The sequence below is a fragment of the Chamaea fasciata genome, unplaced genomic scaffold (genome assembly GCF_029207755.1).
Source record: "Chamaea fasciata isolate MVZ Bird 193981 ecotype frontalis unplaced genomic scaffold, bChaFas1.0.hap1 SCAF_14, whole genome shotgun sequence".
Lineage (NCBI taxonomy): Eukaryota > Metazoa > Chordata > Aves > Passeriformes > Sylviidae > Chamaea > Chamaea fasciata.
The window spans coordinates 19825974-19845215 of record NW_027094099.1 but is presented as its reverse complement, the minus strand read 5'-3'; the positions used below and the strand labels follow the sequence as shown (position 1 = coordinate 19845215).

At 66.2% G+C, this 19242-nt stretch overlaps 2 protein-coding genes across 2 annotated transcripts; one reads left to right on the top strand and one right to left on the bottom strand.

The window, feature by feature from the left end:
* Positions 1 to 517: 517 nt before the first annotated feature.
* On the bottom strand, positions 518 to 8254 carry SEMA4B (semaphorin 4B). The gene is given in 17 exon segments (XM_066196479.1): positions 518 to 1908; positions 2051 to 2145; positions 2219 to 2382; positions 2523 to 2638; positions 2713 to 2923; positions 3054 to 3204; positions 3290 to 3471; positions 3660 to 3817; positions 3918 to 4034; positions 4288 to 4399; positions 4512 to 4610; positions 4727 to 4789; positions 5034 to 5194; positions 7581 to 7680; positions 7682 to 7725; positions 7898 to 8017; positions 8020 to 8254. Coding segments are annotated over 17 exon segments (2796 nt in total). The 5' UTR covers positions 8147 to 8254; the 3' UTR covers positions 518 to 1132.
* Positions 8255 to 14639: 6385 nt separating this feature from the next.
* On the top strand, positions 14640 to 18595 carry IDH2 (isocitrate dehydrogenase (NADP(+)) 2). Its single transcript, XM_066195940.1, has 11 exons — positions 14640 to 14739; positions 15668 to 15759; positions 16141 to 16306; positions 16667 to 16827; positions 16905 to 17048; positions 17158 to 17294; positions 17388 to 17539; positions 17614 to 17726; positions 17828 to 17925; positions 18036 to 18128; positions 18401 to 18595. The coding sequence occupies exons 1-11, from the start codon at positions 14658 to 14660 to the stop codon at positions 18486 to 18488; spliced, it is 1326 nt and encodes a 441-aa protein (XP_066052037.1). The 5' UTR covers positions 14640 to 14657; the 3' UTR covers positions 18489 to 18595.
* The last annotated feature ends 647 nt before the right edge of the window (positions 18596 to 19242 follow it).

The window sequence follows — 19242 nt, the reverse complement described above, 5'->3', positions numbered from 1 at the left end:
GGGGCTGTCACAGCCTCACTCCTGCTGGGGGCTGCCCTCCTCGCAGCCCCAGGCACCAAAATTTCTTACTCCTGGTCACCTCTGCCTTCTCCTGCTTCTCATGGTGCCAGGATGGCATCACCCCATTGCTCTGCACTCCCCGACCGCAGGGACACCCTGCCCTGCCTCACCACACTGCCACAGCACGGGGCTCCAGGCCCGGCCCCAGGAGAGCCCAGGGCTGCCCAAGTGACACACTGTCAGTAGGTCACAGGGACTGCTGGCAGAGCCCTGGGCAGTGTCGCTCCACAGGCACACTGCCACTGTCCCTGCAGGGCCCCACACGCCCTGGCGCAATGCTCAGCCAAGCACATGAGGAGGGGACTCCACAGATCTGACGGCCAGCACAGTCCTCTGCCCCCTCTGAAGCCACGGGCAGCTCCTCCTCTGACTGCAGTGAGAGCTAGACATGAGTCCTCTCCATGGGGCCAGCTGGGATGGTTCTGGCCTAGGAAGGCACTCAGCCCTGCCGCACACACACGTGTCTGAAGGACTTTATATAAAAACAGCAGACGTCTCTGCACACGCACATGGGGCCGCGGGGGTGTCCCTGCCCACCCAGCGCAGGGGAAGCTGTTCCCAGCTCCCCTTCCCCGGACACAATTCACATTTTCCACATATCAAAAACGAACCAAGCACAGACACACAGCACATGCCGCGGGGCTGGCACCGCCCAGCCGCACGCGTGGCCCTGGGTCCCACAGCGGGACGTCACAGTGAGCTGGGGCACGAGGGGTCTGCGGCCGCCCCCTCCTGCCCTCTGCATAGAGGGGGACAGGGCCTGGCAGAGCCGGGGCCGCACCAGCAGCCTGAGCTGGGAACCGTGTCTGTCCCTGCAGCAGGGACGCCGGGCTGGAACCATCCTGCAGGTCCCTGGAAAGCATGTGACACCCCTCACAGCCACAGGTACCGAGGTGATGCCCAGGGAGCCCGCGAGGCTCCAGACCCCATGGGCCGGTGGGTGCTGCCGCAGAGTGTGAGTGCCAGGCTCTGGGCATGCACACACAAACACGGACCCTGGCAGCGGTGCACAGTCCGGCGAGGCTCAGCAGAGCAGAGGCAGTGGTGGCTGAGGGCTTGGCTCTCATCCCCGTCACACCACCGAGTCCTGGATCTCGGAGCCCAGGCGCACCCGGGGTCTTTGGCAGGCGGGAGACACCTCCACAAAGCTGTCACGGACGTGGAGAGGCCTCTTCTCCGACTCAGAGAAGGTGCGCGGGGGTCCCGGTGGCTCATGCACGGGGGTACTGACGATGTAGTTGTCCTGCAGGGCCTGGTAGCCCTTGTGCTCAGGAGCTGTGCTGGGCAGGTTGCTGCCATTCAGGGGCAGGCTCTCCACAGGCTTGCGGGGCGGCTTCTGGTGCCTGGTGGGGTCCCCGGGCTCTAGCAAGGCCTTCATGCCGTCACGGTGCCGGTGCAGGACAAAGAAGGCCAGCACGAGGACAGCAGCAGCAAAGAGCACACACATCACCAGGAACTCTGTCCAGTAGGTTTTGCCTTCCAGCCGTGCTGCAGCGCTGCCCACCGCTGAGGTGCTCCGGGACGTGCTGACCGTCTCCAGGGTGTCGTGGCCAGCAGCCACCTTTCTGCCAGAGTTTGCTGGCCCGAGGGCTGGCTCCTGCACGCCCACACAGTAGCTGGCCATCAGCTTGCGGAATCCCTCCTCCAGCGACCAGCACTCGTAGGTGCCTGCACGCTCCGGGCTGCCCACCAGGATGAGGGCCCCGTCGGGCAGCACCAGGTAGGAGGCGTTGACAGGGGCCCCGTTGTGCAGCCAGCGCCGAGAGGCCAGGTTGGAGAGCAGCCGGCACGGCAGCGGCCGCACTGCATTGGGAGGTAGCTGGATCTGCTGGCACGGGGCGCCTGAGCCTGCAGAGACAACCCATGGGAACATCAGGGAGGGGACCCAGCTGTGGGCAGGGGGCTGATGAGAGTGTGGTGGAGCAGGAGTCTGGGGTGTGTGGGAGCCCCTGGGTCACACACTCACACAGAAGCAGCAGAGGAAGCTCACCTGGGGTCAGGAAGATGCGGGGACGGGGCTGGGAGGCATTGGCCAGCTGGCAGAGCCGCTCTGTGTCAGCATTCTCGATGTCCTGCGCCCAGAACCTGGGAACAGAGTGAGGGCAGGGCAGTGGGGTGCCGTGGGGTGTAGGGGGATGGCAGAGGGTGCAGCACTTACTGTGAGTGTGCCGGGGAATGTGGGGTGACCCTGCGGCAGGCACCCCGGCTCCAGGCGCAGAAGGGGTCCCGTGCCAGCACACACTCCCCGCAGCTGCGGTAGAGGCTGCAGTTGGCAAAGGGCACCTGGGCCACTGCCGTGTAGGTGGCTGCATAGACAAGGCCCTGCGGGAGGGGACACGCTGGGGTCAGCGGGGTGGGCTCCTGCACACCCCTGCCTTCCCAGGTCTCTGTCCCCCAGCCCACAAACAGGACCTGCCCCAAGCAGGCTGAGCCCCCAGTGCCCCCCTTGCCCTGGCTCCTGCCTGGTCCTGGTCCAGCAGCAGCTGGAGAATAGGCTGCCCGTCAGGGAAGAGGCGGATCTCCTCAATGATGTGCACACCGTGGTTCACCCGCACAGCCTTGTGCAGCCTCCCGTCGTCTGCAAACAGAGGGGCGGTGCTGAGCAGGGCCGGGGTGGGTGGCACTCCCCCTGCCCCCCAGGCCTGCACCCACCCGTGCCCAGGAAAAGGACGTCGTAGGTGCCGTGCAGGCCCTGTGCGCGGTGCACGCCCAGCCGCTGGTAGCGCCGCTGGCTCTGCAGCAGCAGCGGCTGGCTGCGCACGGGGCTGTCCATCAGGAAATGGTCCTTGATGAAGTTCAGCACCCGATCCGGCATCTGCAGCGACGAATTGATCTTCAGGTGCCGCGTGTGGCTGGTGATGCACTGCAGGGAAAGGATGGGGCTCAGGAGGGCTTGGGGAAGTGGGTACCATGTTGTGGCAGACACTGGGACCAGGACAGCAACAGGGCAGTGCTGCCTCCTGTGCTCGGGCAGGTGCCAAGGGACCACCTACCATGCCTGGCCGGGGCTCTGGCACGGGGCTGGTGTCCGTGTACCACTGCTGCGTTTCGCGGTTCACCTCCTTGTAGAGCCCGCTGAAGGCGCGCTGCACGCTGCGCATGGGGAAGGCGCACACGGCCGAGCTGCCCAGCCCACCCTTGTTCCTGGTGAGGAGGGGCAGAGCCCACAGCAAGATCAGGCCCTGCCTCTGCTGAGCCTCCCGTGCTGCCCCGGCTCCCCACCACTCACCACTGCGAGGTGAAGACGCCGTAGAAGAGCGTCTCCCTCCAGCGCAGCTCACCCGGGGTGAGCACAAAGATGTCCTGCAGCACGTTGAAGGGGAAGCCATCCTCAGGGTGCGAGCAGAGCAGCTGTGCCTTCAGGAAGGTTGTCCAGCGCCGCTGCAGCACGCGCTCCCCGCCCTGGTCCCCCTGCACAGCACAGCGGGTCAGAGCGGCCGTGGCCATGGCCCCAGGGAACCCCACGTGCTGAGTGAATGGAGCAGGGGTGCAGGCACCAAGGCTTGGAGATATGCAGGATGGCCCCACATCCCCCTCACCCCAGCAGTGAGTCACACCCCGGGCACAGGCCCCACGTGCCCCTGCTGCCTTGTGCCCACCTTGCACACACGTGCGATGCGGGAGACGATGGTGTTCTCGAAATAGTCAAACTCCTTCCCGGTCTCACTGAAGAAGAAGTAGACCTTGTCGTCGTCGCCCTCAGGGTTGCCAGGAGGGAGGCTCTCCCGCAGGTAGGCTGAGCCCACGAAGGCTGGGTCTGGGGGCACAAGCACCCTCAGCACTACTGGCCCCATCCCTTGCCTCCCACACTGCGGGGGAGAGGGACCCCAAGCAGCCGTGCCAGCCCCAGCAGTCACCTTGCAGCCAGTTGAGGGAGTTCTCGGTCTTGAGGGCGATGCGGCTCTCCTGGCTGCGGGAGATGGTCGGCTCATTGCCCTGGAAGTTGCTGACAGTCCCCGCGTAGAGCTCACCATCTGCCAAAGACATGTGCCTGCTTGGGACCCGCCACACGCCACCAGCACATCCCTGCTTCCTGCTGCGGTCTGTGATAGCCTGGCCTTGCCTCAGTTTGGCCGGGCAGACACAGGGAGGGGCAGGCACAGGCAGGAGGGCAAAGGTCCCAGGGCACTGCAGGGAGGCTGAGGGCTCCAGGGTGGCACAGGGAGGGCAAGGGTCCCGAGGCAGCGCAGGGAGGAAGGGCGAGGGTCCCAGGGTGTCGTGCCTTACCGACCATGACAGCTGTGGAGCGGTACTCAGGGTCAAAGGGGCAGCGTCCCTTCCCGTCCTCCAATACCACCTTCCCTGAGGCGTCCCGCTCCAGGCTGAAGTGCTGCACGTTCTGCAGCAGGATGAGGCTGTGAGCCAGCAGCACTTGTCCCAGTGCCAAGGACCCCACTGCGGGGCCCTGGTGGCATGGGGGGACCTGCGGGGGATCCTGTTCCTGTACTCACGATGTAGGCGCAGGCTGGGCTAAAGGCGCAGGTCCCACAGGTGTACAGGTGGGTGCTGTTCAGCTGCAGCAGCAGCTTGATGTAGTTGTGACAGTCCCTCTGTGGGGGTCAGAGGAACCAACGCAGCCCTTAGCTCAGCTGTCTCACACCCACCCTGCACAGGGCACTGCCCACACCCACCACAGCCCCCGATGCCTGCTGGCAATGGGGCTCACCTGGGGGTCCTTGCCCTTGAACACACACTGCCTCTTCTTCTCCTCATCTGCACTCCACAGCAGCTGTGGAGAAGGGACAGTCACTGGGAGCCCGCCCCGTCCCTGGCTGGCCCACACACATCCTCCTTGGGCTTGTTCACAACAACCACATCCTCCCCACCTCAAACATCTGCTCTGGGGCCGTTGTTCCTGAATGCACAATGGTTCACACAGACCCAAAATGCTGCTGGGGAGGGGATCCCCTGCACCCCAGCCAGTTGGGCACCCCTCCCTCCCCAAGGGCTGCCCAGCCCATCCCTGGGCTCACCCTACGAACAGGGGAGCTGGGCTGAAAGTTGCTGGTGTTGAGGGTGAGGAGCAGTTCTCGTGCCCCCAGGTAGAGGGTCCCACGGTCCGGGCTCAGCAGGAGGGCTGTATAGTTGGACACACCAGGTGCCTCAAAGCGCCGCACTACTCTCTCGGTCGAGTCTGTGGGGCAAGAGCGACAGGCATCAACCTTGTGCTGGCACCTGCCCCCCAGGGCCCTGCACCACGGCTGCTCCTGGCCCCTCTGCCCAGCACCTTGGCCATGCCGCCCACCCGGAGCAGCCAGGGCCAGATCCAGCTCTGCCCACACTGCCAGACACACGTGACACCACACACTGCAGTGAGCTGTGCAGGACCGCGATAGTGCCCAAGGGCACCCACCGGGCACAGCCGCCGTGTCCTGGCCCTGAGGATGCCACAACAGCCCTGCCCAGCACTGGGGCAGCTGCCAAGCCATGCCCAGCCTTAGAGCTCAGCCCTGCAGCACAGGAGGCTGAGCCCAGCCCAGAGCCACAGGGACCCCAACCTCACAGCAGGGGGAGATGAGTGCTGGGAGGATTTCCTGCCCCAGCCCGCAGGGCTCAGCCTCTGCCAGACACAGGGCTCAGCCCCGTGCTGGGGGTGCTGGATGCGGGGCTCAGCCCGTGCCGGACACGGGCCGGTGGCCACGCTGAGTCAGGGAGTGCCCGTCCTGTCCCATCCCGTCCCGTCCTGTCCCGCGTGGGTGGCCTGGCCCCGGAAGCCCTTCCTCTCCTCCTGCCGCTCTGAATCAGATGGGCCTGGCTGTGTGAGCAGGACACGTTGGGCTGACTCACGCTGCCAACTCCCTGACCTCTGACACTCTGGGGACTCCCTGACCTCCCCCAACCCCCTGCCTGCTCCCAGAGTCCCACCAGGATAACCCCGGAGCTCCTGCCAGGCCCTGCCTGGTGAGAGTCAGTGTGAGGGATCAAGGAGCTGTGGGGCAATGGTGCTGTGGGGTGAGGCCCCATGGCTCTCACCTCCCATTGCTCCATAAACCCCAGGTGCCTCTAGATGGGGCAGCATCTCCCCCATTCTGGGAGGCTCAGCTGGCCCCAGCGCCGGCCCAGCTCTGCCACAATCGTGCAGAGAGGAAGAAGCTGATGCCTCAGGGCATCCCCCTGTGAGGGGCCTGTACCCTAGTGGCAGGGTGGTGCCACCCGTGGTGGGCACGGCAGCAGAGGGGCCCCTGGGCCTTGCAGAGCTGTGCCGGCATGGGGAGCTAGCTGCTGGTGTGGCTGCCAGGGACCTGTCAGGACAAGACCTGCTTCTTCCAGACAAACCTGCTGCAGGCACATCCAGTGCTCCCAGGGGAGCAGCTCCCAGCTCCTCCCTCCCACCGACCGCAGCCCCACGTGGCCACGCTCCATGGGAGCCACCACCGGGCACACACCGGCCACCGGCCTGTGCTCCCTGCACAGCTCCTCCCGCATCGCCGGGGTCCAGGCCGGGGTCCCCACGCACTGCCCGTGGCTGCAGCCCCACAGCCCCACAACCTTACAGGTGTGCAGAGTGCAGGGCAGAACCGGTCTGTGCAGGCAGGGCCAGGCAGCGTGGCTCAACACGGCACAGCACAGCAGGGCATGACGCCGAGCTGGTTGTCTTGCTGGGTCCCAGCCTCCCGTCCAGCTCAGCAGGTCCCACATCTGCTGGAGCACCACGGCCGTGGCCAGCGGTCATGGGAGCATGTGGTGTGGCCACATCTACACCAGTGAGCTGCAGCAGGCTGAGCCAGGGAGCGCTTGCAGCTGCCCAAACCACGGCACCCTCCCAGGCCAGCCAGCACAGGACGGGATGGGCTTTGCTGGCCGGCAGCAGCTGGATCCAGCCACCTTCTGGCAGCACAGCCCTGGGTGGCTCCCCCACGCAGCACAGCTGCCAGGACATGGCTCGCCCAGACTGTGCCAGCTGTGGGGGGCTCTGCAGGGCAGGAGGGGGCTGCAACCAGGCCCCCCACTAGTTACAGTTCTGCCTGGCCTAGCACCCTCCTAGATGTCCTTCCCTGGCCCCTGCCCAGTGCAGCCCCCAGCACTCTGGGGCCATGCAGCTGACAAGTGCCTCAGAGCCGTCCGGAGCTGAGAAGTGCACAGTGAGGGGCTGTGGCGTGTTCCCCACCCCAGGGACACAGTGAGCAGGGAGGAGCCCACGGGCAGAGTCCCCCGGCCGGCTCAGCCCACCCCACCTCGTACAGAACACGGCCGTCACCACTGCTCTGCTTGCGGAGGCACAAGTCCCCTGGGCGCCCCAGACACACCCACCCTCGGTGCGGGTCTGGACACGGGGGTGCGTCTCCCTGCACCTCGCAGCATCCCCGGGGCTCTGCCCCAGCCTTCGCTCCGTGTCCCGCTGACACAGGGTTCCTCGTGTCCTGGGGAGCTGGCGGGGCTGTCACACGGCGTTTCCAGCCCGGGGGACGCGGGACGCTCCGCCGCCCCAGGGGAGACGCCAGCCAGAGCCCTCGCCGGGGGCTTGCTCCCTTCCCCGGTGCCGGGGGACCCTCACCCACCGACGGTCAGCGGACACTCACCGTAGGGCAGGCTGACTCGCGGGACAGGCTCCGGAGCCGCCGAGAGCAGCAGCGCCGCCAGGACCGGCAGCACCGGCCGCGCCGCCATCCCGGACCGAGCCGCGGGGCTCCGCCGTGGCCGCGAAGCCGCCCGGGCGCTGCAGACCTGCGGGGAGAGAAGGGGCACAGCGGCTTGGCTCGGTACGGCCCGACCCCGCCGCCCCGCTCCGCCCCGCCCGCCCGCCCCGGGGCTGCCGGCCCGCCGCTCGGCACCGGGAGGAGCAGCCACGGTAGGAGCCCCGCCCGACCGGGCCGAACCGGCCCCGCCCGAGCCTTACTGATCTGTTCCCGAGCCGTACCCAGGCGTTCCCGGCCGTACCGATCCGCCGCAGCCCCCCAGCCCGCCGGTGCCCCGGGGGCGGTGGGCCGCTCGGACGAGGAGGCGGGCGGGTCCCCGCGGTACCGCCCCCACACCGCCCAGCGGGACGCGGCCCCCGCCCCCGCCCCGCGGCCGCCACGGTCCGCAGGGGACGGGGCTTTGTCCCTGGCGCCAGCGGCAGCTGGGGACTCCCTGCAACCTCCTCCATCCCCGCGGCAGGATGCCGGTGGGTCCGGGATCCCGGGGGCTGGTCCGGCAGGGGCCGGCTGGGAGTGTATTTTGTTGTCCCCGGAAAAGCTGTCCCGGGAGTGTCCTACTGTCCTGGGAACAACTCGGCCCCATGGTTGCTATCAGAGCCACCCCCCTGCCCCTCAGCTGTGCCCCACGGCCACTCTGCTGGGGCTGGGGGCTCTGGCCGGCAGAGCCCAGCGCTCCCTGCCCTCCCTCGGGAGCCACGGGGTACCACGGGGTGCCTGAGCCAGTCCCACCGCGGGCAGACCTGGCCGGCACCGGTGTTCTCACAGGTGGCACTCGGCACAGGGGACGCAACCCTGCCAGCCCCTGTGCTCGTCCCGGGGGTCCCGGTGTGGCCAAGCCGCTGAGCAAGCAGTGCTGGGAAGGATCCTCTGCCTGGCCCTCGGGGGACTCTGTCCTTGGCGGGGTGTGGGGAGTGCTCACAGCCCCCATAGCCCTCAGAGCACTGCCCATCCGGCCAGCAGCTCCCACGCAACTGTTATTAATGACAACTCCTTATATCGCCATGGCAACGGGGACAGGAACACCGAGGGAGGGGGTCCGGGGATTCCCCTGCAGTAGGCAGCTCTCCTGGGGCCAGGGTACCCAGCACTGCCCTCCCAATGTGGGACAGAGCTTCCCATGTCCTTCTGGTCAGTCCCAGCCCTGGACTGCAGTGGTGGGACCCACTGTGAGCCCCCTGCCCAGGAGAAATACTCGCCACACTCCTGGGACAGCTGTATCCACACTCCTTGGATGCCTCTGCCCACATTCTTGGGACAGCTGTGCCCATACTCCCACACCGCCCGCTTGGCACTGTCGGCCGGTACCCGCCCCCAGGCCATACCTGGTGTCCAGGGGCTGGGGCTGTGGTGTGCCCCTCTGCCCCAGTTCGACTTTGCTCCTTTCCTGTCCCAGTGTTCCCGCTGGAGCCCGATGCTCCTTCCCTGTCCCAGTGTTCCCGCTCCTTCCCAGGCCTGGGACAGGCCCACAACTCCACCCCAGCCTTATCAGCACCCTTTGCCCGGGAAGTGGCACAGACGGTCAGAACTCTACGTCACCCGGCCAAGCACACCACCCTGAATGCGGTGGGAGCAGGCACTCACCCTGCAGCCATGGCCCTCTGCCCCATGCCACCTCACAGCATCTTGGGGGGCTCCAGGGACCTGGCTGTCACCTGTGCATGGCCGTGGTAGTGCTGTGTCAACATCCCGGTGTGACGGCGTGCAGTGAGGACGGGAGTCCCTGTGGGGAGGGCAGCTGCTCTGGGGTGAGCAGGGAGGGCAGGGGCAGGAGGGAAGGGAAAGAGCAGGCAGGGAGGAAAAAGGAGGGCAGAGCAGGCAGGGAGGGAGGGCAGGAACAGGCAGCAGAACCAGGCCAGAGCCTGTGCCTTTAAGCACCACTCCAGCGCTGCTGGCAGTCAGGGCTGTTTACGCCAAACTCCCATTTATCTCCGTCCTGCCCACGCAGCTGCCAGCGGGGCAGCGCCGGGGGCACCCGCAGCACCCTGCCCCGCTCTGCACTCGCGCAGGCCTGTGCGTGCCCCACGCCCTGCTGCAGGCATTGGCACGCACCGTGCCACCCTCCCTGCCCACTGCCGGGAACAGGGAAACCTCTTTGGCTGTTTGGGCAGCACCAAAACCCGTGGCCTGGGGTCAGCAGGCAGGTGGGGCAGTGGTTTCTGCACCAAATTCCCACGCCAGTGCCCGCCACCCCGTCCCCACTGGCCTGGGAAGGCGGTGACGGAGCCGGGTGCTGCTGCTGTCTGCACAGAGCAGGGGCTGTGTGTGTGTGTGCCTCGCCGCTGCTGCTACTGCTGCCCACCTTCCTCTGCAGCCTGCCCCAGCACGGCTGGCAGCATGGGCACGGCTCCTGCTCGGGGACCTGCACCCGGCTCGCACACAGCCCACACGCCCGGGCTCTCCCCACCTTCCGGGGCTCACACGCACGCCCCCGGCTCAGCTGGCTGCTGGGAGCTGCCAGACAGCAGCCGGCAGTCCCTCCTCTCAGCCATGCACACGCAGAGTGTGTGAGCACGCATGCATGCACACCTGCAGTGCGCGGCTGCGGGCCCTGCACAGTCACACAGATGCTCCAGCCCCAGCTGCTCGGCGCCGGCTGCCCGCACACCGCGGGTCTCCCCGGAGCGGGGGTACCCACAGCTGGAGCGTGGTGCGGGGACACGGCTCCCCTTCGCTGCGTCCTGACGGCCTCCTGGGACGGCTCTCAAGCAGGACGAGGGGCTGGGGCAGCCTCTGGCCCGACAGCCTGACAGGAGGGGCATCCTCCATAGTGACATCCTGCCTGAGCCAAGGGCCTCCCACGGGGCCAAGCCGGGCTGCCCCCCGCCTCTCTGGCGCACCGTGAGCTCAGACCCTACTGCCAGGACCTCCTGGCTGGGGCACCGGTGCTATCTATCTGATGGTGGCACACAGCCAGCCCCCCACTGCATCCCCTTCGCCCTGGCAGGGCCCTGTGGGACACCTGCGCCCAGGGCACCGGGTACCCCACAACGCTCCTGTCTCATTGCTCCCATCACTCCTGCACCGTGGCTGAGTCAGTTCTGAGGATCACAGGGTATCCCCACACTCTGCCTGTCCCCTGGGACACCAGCACCTGCTTGCACCCCACCTTGCCTGCCTAGGGAGCTGCAGGACACACGGGGTGCTGCCCCGGGCCCCCACTCCTGGCTGGGCAGGCCTGGCACAGGGCAGGGAATGGCCGGCAGGAGCCCCAGGCAGTGAGCACCCTTGGGGGGCAGCGAGGTGGTGGACTCTGAGCACAGGCACGTCAGCTCCCAGGAGTGCAGGAATGGAGGGTCCAGGCTCAGGGATGGGGTGCCCCCTTCCCAGCCCGTCCTGACTCTGCAGAGCCCAAACCAGCACTGGTCTCCTCAGCCCCACGGCATCCTTGATCCTGGAGCACTCTTGCTGGCCTTGCCCGAGTGCTCCTTGGGGTCAGCGGGGGTGCCAGCCCCCAGACAGCCCCAGGCCCAGCCAGAGCAGGCACTAGGGCCCAAGGCATGACCCAAAACCCTGTGGAACCCCGACCCTCCCTGCGCCCCAAGACCAGGGCTGCCTGGGCACCAGGTAGGTGCTGTGGCCACATGTCTGGGACACACAGCACGAGTACACCCCGCCGGTGTGCGGGGCACATCCCACACGTGGGACACACTGCACACACCCATGTCCGAGCTCTGAGCACGCACTAACATGCCTCCCCATGAGCAACCTGTGACGCCCGTCCCCAGTACCACAGCCCGGCCCGGCGTGCGCACACCCGGCACATGTAAACACACGCAGAGAGGTCACGGGGTGTTCACACCCTGGGCGGCAAACACACGCCTGGGAACGGGCTGTGGGAATGGCCCCCGGCGTGCCTGCACCCTGCACACATACACACCACAACACACAGACACACACCACACTACACACACATCACACACACACCACAACACACACACATAACATACACCACAACACACACACACACCACAACACACACCACGCACAGACACACAACACACACACAACACACACACCATGCAACACACACAGTCACACTCACCAGCTCAGACTCACACAGGCACACCCAGGTGCACACACACAGCCACACAGCGATGCACACGCGCTGTCACTCACACGCACGGGCACACACTCGCACAGGCACACACGGACATTGTCACGGTCGCAGGCACTCCCAGCCCCTCCGCATACCCCCGGGCACATGTCCCTCGGGGACCTCCGTGCACGTGCACACGCCGCCCCTGGCACGGCCCTGTGCGCGCACACCCGCGCGCAGCCGCCCGTGCGCGCCCCTTGCACACGCGCACCGCCCGCCCGCCCCTGGCACACTCGCTCCTCTCACACGCATCCCCTGCCCGGGGCTCCCCCCGCTGCTCACCCGCTCGGCGGCTCCGAGGCGCGGCGGGAGCCGCAGGCACCGGGGGCGGCTCCGGGGTGTCTCCCCCCGGCGGTGCAGGGCGGTGCGGGGGCGGCTCCGGGGGGCTCCGCCCGCAGCACAACAAAGGGCCGGCCCGCCCCTCCCCGCCCCGCCCCGGCCCCGCCACCGCGCCGGGGGCCCCGGGGGACCCAGGGCCGGGGGCGGCTGCTCCTGGCTGGGCACCCATCCCCACATCTGGGGGCGGGAGGTGGAGGGGCCCATCTCTGCCCCCTCACGGCTTCTGGGATGGCACCGGCCCTAGAGGGGTCGTGCTGGTGTGCCCAGGACCGCGTGTTTCAGCCCCAGCACACCGAGGGGCTTCCAGCACCGTGGGGCTATTGGGGACCCTGGTTTGGGGGGCAGCACCCACTGGGGGCCCTTCCTGGGGGTCCCTGGTACCACGGGTACCTATGGGCACAGCTCATGCCTGTGCCCACGGCTCCAGGCATCATGATGAGATAGATCCTTGTGGTGACAGCCAGCTCAGGGAGTTCTGGGGTAATTCATGGGTCTGGGCACCTCACGGTGGGGTTCAGGGGTACCACGGCCACGGGTGTGCCCCACGGTGGCACACTCAGAGCTGGTGGCTGGCAGCTGGGTGTCAGCAGTACCCAGAGCTGCTGGGATCACGGGCACTCAAACACTGGCTCTGCTGGGCAGACAGGAGTCCCCACAGGGGTCCCAGGGTGATGCTGGCAGCCCCGGGAGGTCGGATGGCTGCCGAAGGGGGGACAGAGCCCCCACTCCAGCCTGCAGGCCAGCAGCTCAGGGCAGTGCTGGGGTTCTTGCATTTGTGGGCAGCACGAGGAAACACGGCCCCTTGTCGGTGGCCTCCCCATGGGCAGACACAGGGCTCCTGTGGGCAGCAGGGAACAACAACGGAGTCCCCACACCATGTCCTTGTTCATGGTGCGGCTGGGTCCCAAACCTGTGGGACGTGTCACTCCCTGAGCTCCCGGCCCCACAGCCAACCCTGCCAGCACTCCCGTGTCCCCAGGGCGGCCACACTGGGGACACTGGAGTGGGACAGCAGGCAGGGTGGCTGGGCTGCGGCCAGGGATGAACGGGCGGTGCCTTTGTTTGGGGGCCTTCCCCGGGCCTGTGCCACATGGCCGCTCTTGTCCCCTCCTCGCGGGGGGACAGCGGCCGCGCTGGCCTGACCTCGTCCTGCCAGCGCTGCGGTCACTGGGCGGCTCCAACCGCGGGGCCAGGGCAAGGGCAGCCAGGGGGGCAGCCCCGGAGCAGAGCCGGTGTGTGGCCGCAGGGCTGCTGGCAGCACGGGCCGGGCGGCGGGAGCAGGGACACCCGGGACCCCGGACCACTGCTGACCCCCCCGGCCCGACACTGCGGTCCCGCGGCTCCTGCTCTGGTTAATGTTAAAGCCATGCAGACGTCAACAGCTCCGGCCCCTCCACTGGGGGCTGCCAGCTCCAGGGCTGTTTTTCCTCCTGGAGCAGGCTCTGCCCGTCCCGTGTGGCTAAAAAAAGCCATCGGCTTGGCCGGGACAGCAGGACAACAAATTCCCAGCCCAAGCAGCCTCCTGGCAACCCTGGCACGCTCCATGCACCTTTTCGGGGTGCCCCTGGTGTGCATCACCCCTGTTGTTGTCGTCATTGTCTGTCCTCCTCGTTGTCGTCCTCCTCCTCCCCATGCGGGGGCCAGGCGAGGTGAAGGTCCCCGGTGGAACAGTGGCAGTTGCCCTTGTCCTGCTGGATCCAGCTGCCGAGTCACGCGCCAGCCATCAGCAGGGACGCCGGCTTCCATGTAGGGTCAGGCTGTGTCTGCACGTCCCCAGCCCCACTGCACACCCCCCCCCCCCCCCATTCCACACGGGGTTTTGCAGTCAGGTTTGGTCGGGTTCTCTGAGGGTTTTTACAGCTGGGTTTGATCCTGAGGATGTCTGATGCCGGTTCCACGAGGGGTTTTGCAAATGGGTCTGGTCCCGGGGGGTGGGGGCACTCCCAGTTCCACGAGGGATTTTAAACTTGCGTCTGACCCCCACGTTTCATTCCTGGTCCCGTGCAGGATTTTGCAGCTAGGTCTGGTCCCAAGGGGATTGTTCTCTGTTCCACCAGGGGATTTACAACCGGATCGGGTTCTGGGCGAGTTTGGTCCACGATCCCTGTGGGGTTTGGCAACCCAGTCAGATTCCATGGGGGCTTGATCCAGAACCCACGCAGGGTTTTACAGCTAGATTCGGTCCTAGGTCAGATCGGGCCTGGTGCCCATTCCACACGCATTTTAACAGGCGGGTTTGACCCCGGGTGAGTTTGGTCCTGGTTCCACGTGGGGTTTGGCCGCTTATCCGTAACCCCGACGTACCCGGGGATGCGACATCCCTTTGGTGGGAACGGGGACCGCTGCGGATGGCGGCCACCCCGCGCTCTGGCGGGACGCAGCAACGACCCCCGCCCCACGGCGGGACCCTGCGCGGGCCCCTCCGGAGCTCTCGCGGGGCCCCACGAGGGGAGCCGGGGCCGCGTCCCGCCCCGGGGCGGGGAGAACCGCGCCCCCGTGTCCGCCCCATCGCGTCCGCCCACGCTATGGCCGCCCGTTACCTCCGCGCTGCCCCGGCGCTCCGCCGCCTGCCCCGCTGCCCGCTGCCCGAGCAGCAGCGCCGGCACTGTGAGTGGGGACACCTCGGGGGGATGCGGGGAGCCCCCCGTGTTCTCGGGGCTGTGCGCGCCGCGGGCGGGCTGCGCTCCGGACCCACGGGGGGGCGGCTCGGATTCTTTTGGGGGGCGGTGTCCGGAATGGTATCCGGACTCACGTTTACTGACGGTCCCGGGGCTTTGCGGACCCACGCCGGGTTTTGTAGCGAGGTCTGGTCCTGAGGGGGTTTGGTCCCGGTTCTGCGAGAGATTTCACGGATGACTTTAGTCCCAGGGGAATTTGGTCCCGGTTCCACGTGGCGTTTTGCACCCCAACTCGTCCTGATCGGAGCCTGATGGGGGGGATTCCTTCAAGGTCCCGGACCAACTCGGGATTTTGCCCCCCAGGAGGATTCACTCCTGGCCCCGGTGCTACTCAGAGCTTTGTTGCCTGTCAATGCTCGGGTCCCACTCGGGGCGGGAGGGTCACCTCTGCTCTGGGTACCACGTGCGGTTTTACAGCCTGATCCACAGACAGGTTTGGCACCCAGAGGGGTTTAGTGCTGGTCCAGGATCCACACAGGGATTTGCACCCTGGTTTGTGCCTGAGTCTGGCTCCAGGGGACTGCACCTGCTCCTGGTTCTGGTCCCATTCTTGATCTCACGGAGGCGTTACAGCCCGGCTGGCATGCGGACGCCACTTGGACAGGAATGTATCCTATCCCTGTTCCCCTCCCATGGTGGGTTTTGCACTCTGATCCCCACTCCAGCAGTGTTAGCCCCAGTAACTGCCCGGAGCCCAGTGGGGCTTTCCCCTCACCTGTACCTGTCCCTCAGCCAGGGTGGCACCCACAGCTGGCTGGATGGAGCTGTGTGGTCCCCGCAGGATGCCCTGGCCCCACACAAAGGTGTGGAGCTGTGGGGCCAGGGGTGCACCCGTAACATCCCCCACTGCTCTCCAGATGCCGACAAGCGGATCAAGGTGGCAAACCCAGTGGTGGAGATGGACGGGGACGAGATGACACGAATCATCTGGGCCTTCATTAAGGAGAAGGTGATGGGGCCCAGGAATGGGCGGGTGTGCCACAAGCGGAGCTGGGGGGTTGTAGGGGGAACGGGTGATCCCTGTGCTGCCCTCTGTCTGTCCCCCTGCCTCTGTCCCTCTGTCTGCAGGAAGCAGGTCATAAAACCGGCACAACTACCAGAAGGACCTTCAAGTGAGGCGGTCCCGGGCAGGGGGAGCTGTCTCACACCAGGAGCCTGTTCCAGGCAGGGGGGATGATCCAGGCCAGCAGAACCATCTTGCCCAGGGGGGACCACCTTGGGCAGGCAGCCAGGCTGGGCTAGGATGTGTGCCAGGGCTGGGCATGCCGTGGTGCTGCTCCCCAGGCACCTCACACTGTTCCCCCATTCTGACACTCTCCTGGCCCCCCAGCTCATCCTGCCCAACGTGGATGTCCAGCTAAAATACTTCGACCTGGGGCTTCCACACCGGGACAAGACGGATGACCAGGTCACCATTGACTCAGCCCTGGCCACCCAGAAGTACAGCGTGGCTGTCAAGTGTGCCACCATCACACCTGATGAAGCCAGGGTGGAAGGTGGGCAGGGGCAAGGGGCTGAGCCTCCTGTCTGTGCAGAGCCCCCTGGGGTCAGCAGTGCCTTCCCACTGCCAGCTCAGGTTTCTGGTGGGTCGGGGGCTGCACCATACTCAGTGCTGTGCCCTTCTCCCCACTCTGGGGGCTCATGGGTGCTGTGGAGACCCCGTGGCCCTGGGGACATGCTGACCTCTGTCCTGTGCCAGTCATGATCTCATGCTGGCTGTCCCTCCCCTTGCAGCAGGGTCTGGGCAGCAGCCCGTGGAGCTGGGTGCTGGCAGGAGCCATGTGCTTCAAGGGTGCCGGGGGGTCATTTAGGGATCCTGGGGGTTCATTCAGGGGTCCCACCTGCGTGTCCCACAGAGTTCAAGCTGAAGAAGATGTGGAAGAGCCCCAATGGCACCATCCGGAACATCCTGGGGGGGACGGTGTTCCGGGAGCCCATCATCTGCAAGAACATTCCTCGCCTGGTGCCCGGCTGGACCAAGCCCATCACCATTGGGCGCCATGCCCACGGTGACCAGGTGAGCCAGCGCAGGGGCTTGGGGCTGGCCAGCAGCTCCCTCAGCCCCTGCCTGACACCCTGCCTGGCCCCCCACAGTACAAAGCCACCGACTTCGTGGTGGACAAGTCCGGGACATTCAAGCTGGTCTTCACACCCAAGGACGGCAGCGGTGCCAAGGAGTGGGAGGTGTTCAACTTCCCCGGTGGTGGCGTGGGCATGGGCATGTACAACACGGACGAGGTACTGGTGGGGCTCAGGGGATCCCTGCAGGGCACCCTGGGGTGCCTTGCCACCCCAGAGGAGATGCCAGGCTGAGGGACAGGGTCCCACGAGGTTTGTTTTCCCGCAGTCCATCTCTGGCTTTGCGCACAGCTGCTTCCAGTACGCCATCCAGAAGAAGTGGCCGCTGTACCTGAGCACCAAGAACACCATCCTCAAGGCCTATGACGGGCGCTTCAAGGACATCTTCCAGGAGATCTTTGATAAGTATGGACCTGGGGGGGTCTGGGCTGTCCTGGGGGCACTGGCAGTGAGACTCTGGTGGGGTGAGCGTGGCTGACCCCTGGCCCGCGCTCCCAGGCACTACAAGACAGAGTTTGACAAGCTGAAGATCTGGTACGAGCACCGGCTCATCGATGACATGGTTGCCCAGATGCTGAAATCCTCTGGCGGCTTCGTCTGGGCCTGCAAGAACTACGACGGGGACGTCCAGTCAGACATCCTGGCCCAAGGTGGAGCAGGGTAGGGTGTGGTGGACTCTGCATCATCACCTCTGGGAGCTGTGCTGACCCCTGTCCCACCGCAGGGTTCGGCTCCCTGGGGTTGATGACCTCTGTCCTGGTGTGTCCGGATGGGAAGACCATCGAGGCCGAGGCTGCCCATGGCACTGTCACCCGGCACTACCGGGAGCACCAGAAGGTGGGCACGCTCTGCCAGTGAGCAGAGCCTGTGAGCTGCCTGTGCCAGGCTGCCCATGGCACGGTGCCCACGCCGGACAGCTGACCACTCTCTGTGCACAGGGACGGCCCACCAGCACCAACCCCATCGCCAGCATCTTCGCCTGGACACGAGGCCTGGAGCACCGCGGCAAGCTGGACAGTAACCCCGACCTCATCAAGTGAGCAGGGTGGGCTGGGCACCCCGGGCTGGGGAGCCCTGCCAGCAGCTGCTCTGGTGGCAGGGCCCGTGGCACCAGCTGTGCTGGAGCCTCAGTGCTGCTGTCCCCAGGTTTGCGCAGACGCTGGAGAAGGTTTGCGTGGACACGGTGGAGAGCGGGACGATGACCAAGGACCTTGCTGGCTGCATCCATGGCCTTGCCAAGTACGGGGGGTTCTCAGGGCGGAGCAGGGGGGCAGCCACCTGCACTAGGGTGACTGTGTGGGTGGAATGACTCTGTAGGGTGGCCACAAGGGCAGGCAAGTGGCAGGAGCTGACTGTGCACAGTGGCCACAGGTAGCTACTGGCCTCTGGACAGTCCCCAGGGACTCGGGGTGGCTATTCACAATGGATTGGGTTGGGCAGGGGCCCAAGGCTGTGGTGCCTGTGGGAGGAGGCGGGCAGGGACCCCCACCAATCCCTCTCTGTCTCCCCAGTGTGAAGCTGAATGAGCACTTTGTGAACACTACCGACTTCCTCGATGCCATCAAGAACAACCTGGACAAGGCTCTGGGCAAGAAATAGGGGACAGCCTCCCCATCTCTGGGATGGATGGGGCTGGGAAGGGCCCAATGCCCCCCCCAGCTCCCCAGCACAGCTCAGGAACAGTTGAATAATTTTTCTAAAGTTTTCTTAGGAGTGTTTTTAAAGCCTTTGTAGCAGGGGAGTGGGGGGGGTGGGGGGGTGTCTGTTCTGCCCTGATTCATGTACCCCATAACCGTGTGGTGCCATTAAATATCTCCCCAGCCATGGCACATCATCTGGCACAGCTTTACAGTGTGGGCACAGGGGGCAGCCAGACCCCTCAGCTCAGCCCTGCCGCCCCGGGGGGCCGTGCACTCCAGCATTTTGGCATTGGCCTGAAGGTAGTGCAGGGGAGTCTGCAGCCCTGCCGTGCTGAGGAAGGGTCGGGGCTGGCCGAGGCTGGGGCCATCTCCATCCTGCCCCAAGGTCGGCTGCTAGTGGGGGGAAACGGTGGGGGGCAGGGGTAGGAGGCACACTGCCTTGTGAGGGACTGAGTGGTGCCACCCCCAGAACCACCCCAAGGTTTCTGGGGACGGGGCAGATGGTGCTCAGCCTCAGGAACACCGACACAAAGGGCAGGATGCGTGTGGGGTCAGCACAGGTGTCCCAGACCCTGTCCCCTGGCTGATCCCCAGGTGTGATGCCTGCCAGGACCCGACCCAGCTCTGGGTACACTTGGAGGGCAATGCTGTGGGTGCTGCGAGTCCTCTGCCCCTCAGCAGAGTGAAGAGCCCAAAGAGTGGTCCCAGAGTCA

What these genes read in the sequence shown, in the direction of transcription:
- IDH2 (XM_066195940.1), top strand. Translation starts at nt 14,658, where the DNA reads ATGGCCGCCCGTTACCTCCGCGCTGCCCCGGCGCTCCGCCGCCTGCCC. An exon ending in TGATGAAGCCAGGGTGGAAG is followed by an intron (nt 16,307 to 16,666) that starts GTGGGCAGGGGC and finishes CGTGTCCCACAG; the next exon opens with AGTTCAAGCTGAAGAAGATG. An exon ending in GCCATGCCCACGGTGACCAG is followed by an intron (nt 16,828 to 16,904) that starts GTGAGCCAGCGC and finishes GGCCCCCCACAG; the next exon opens with TACAAAGCCACCGACTTCGT.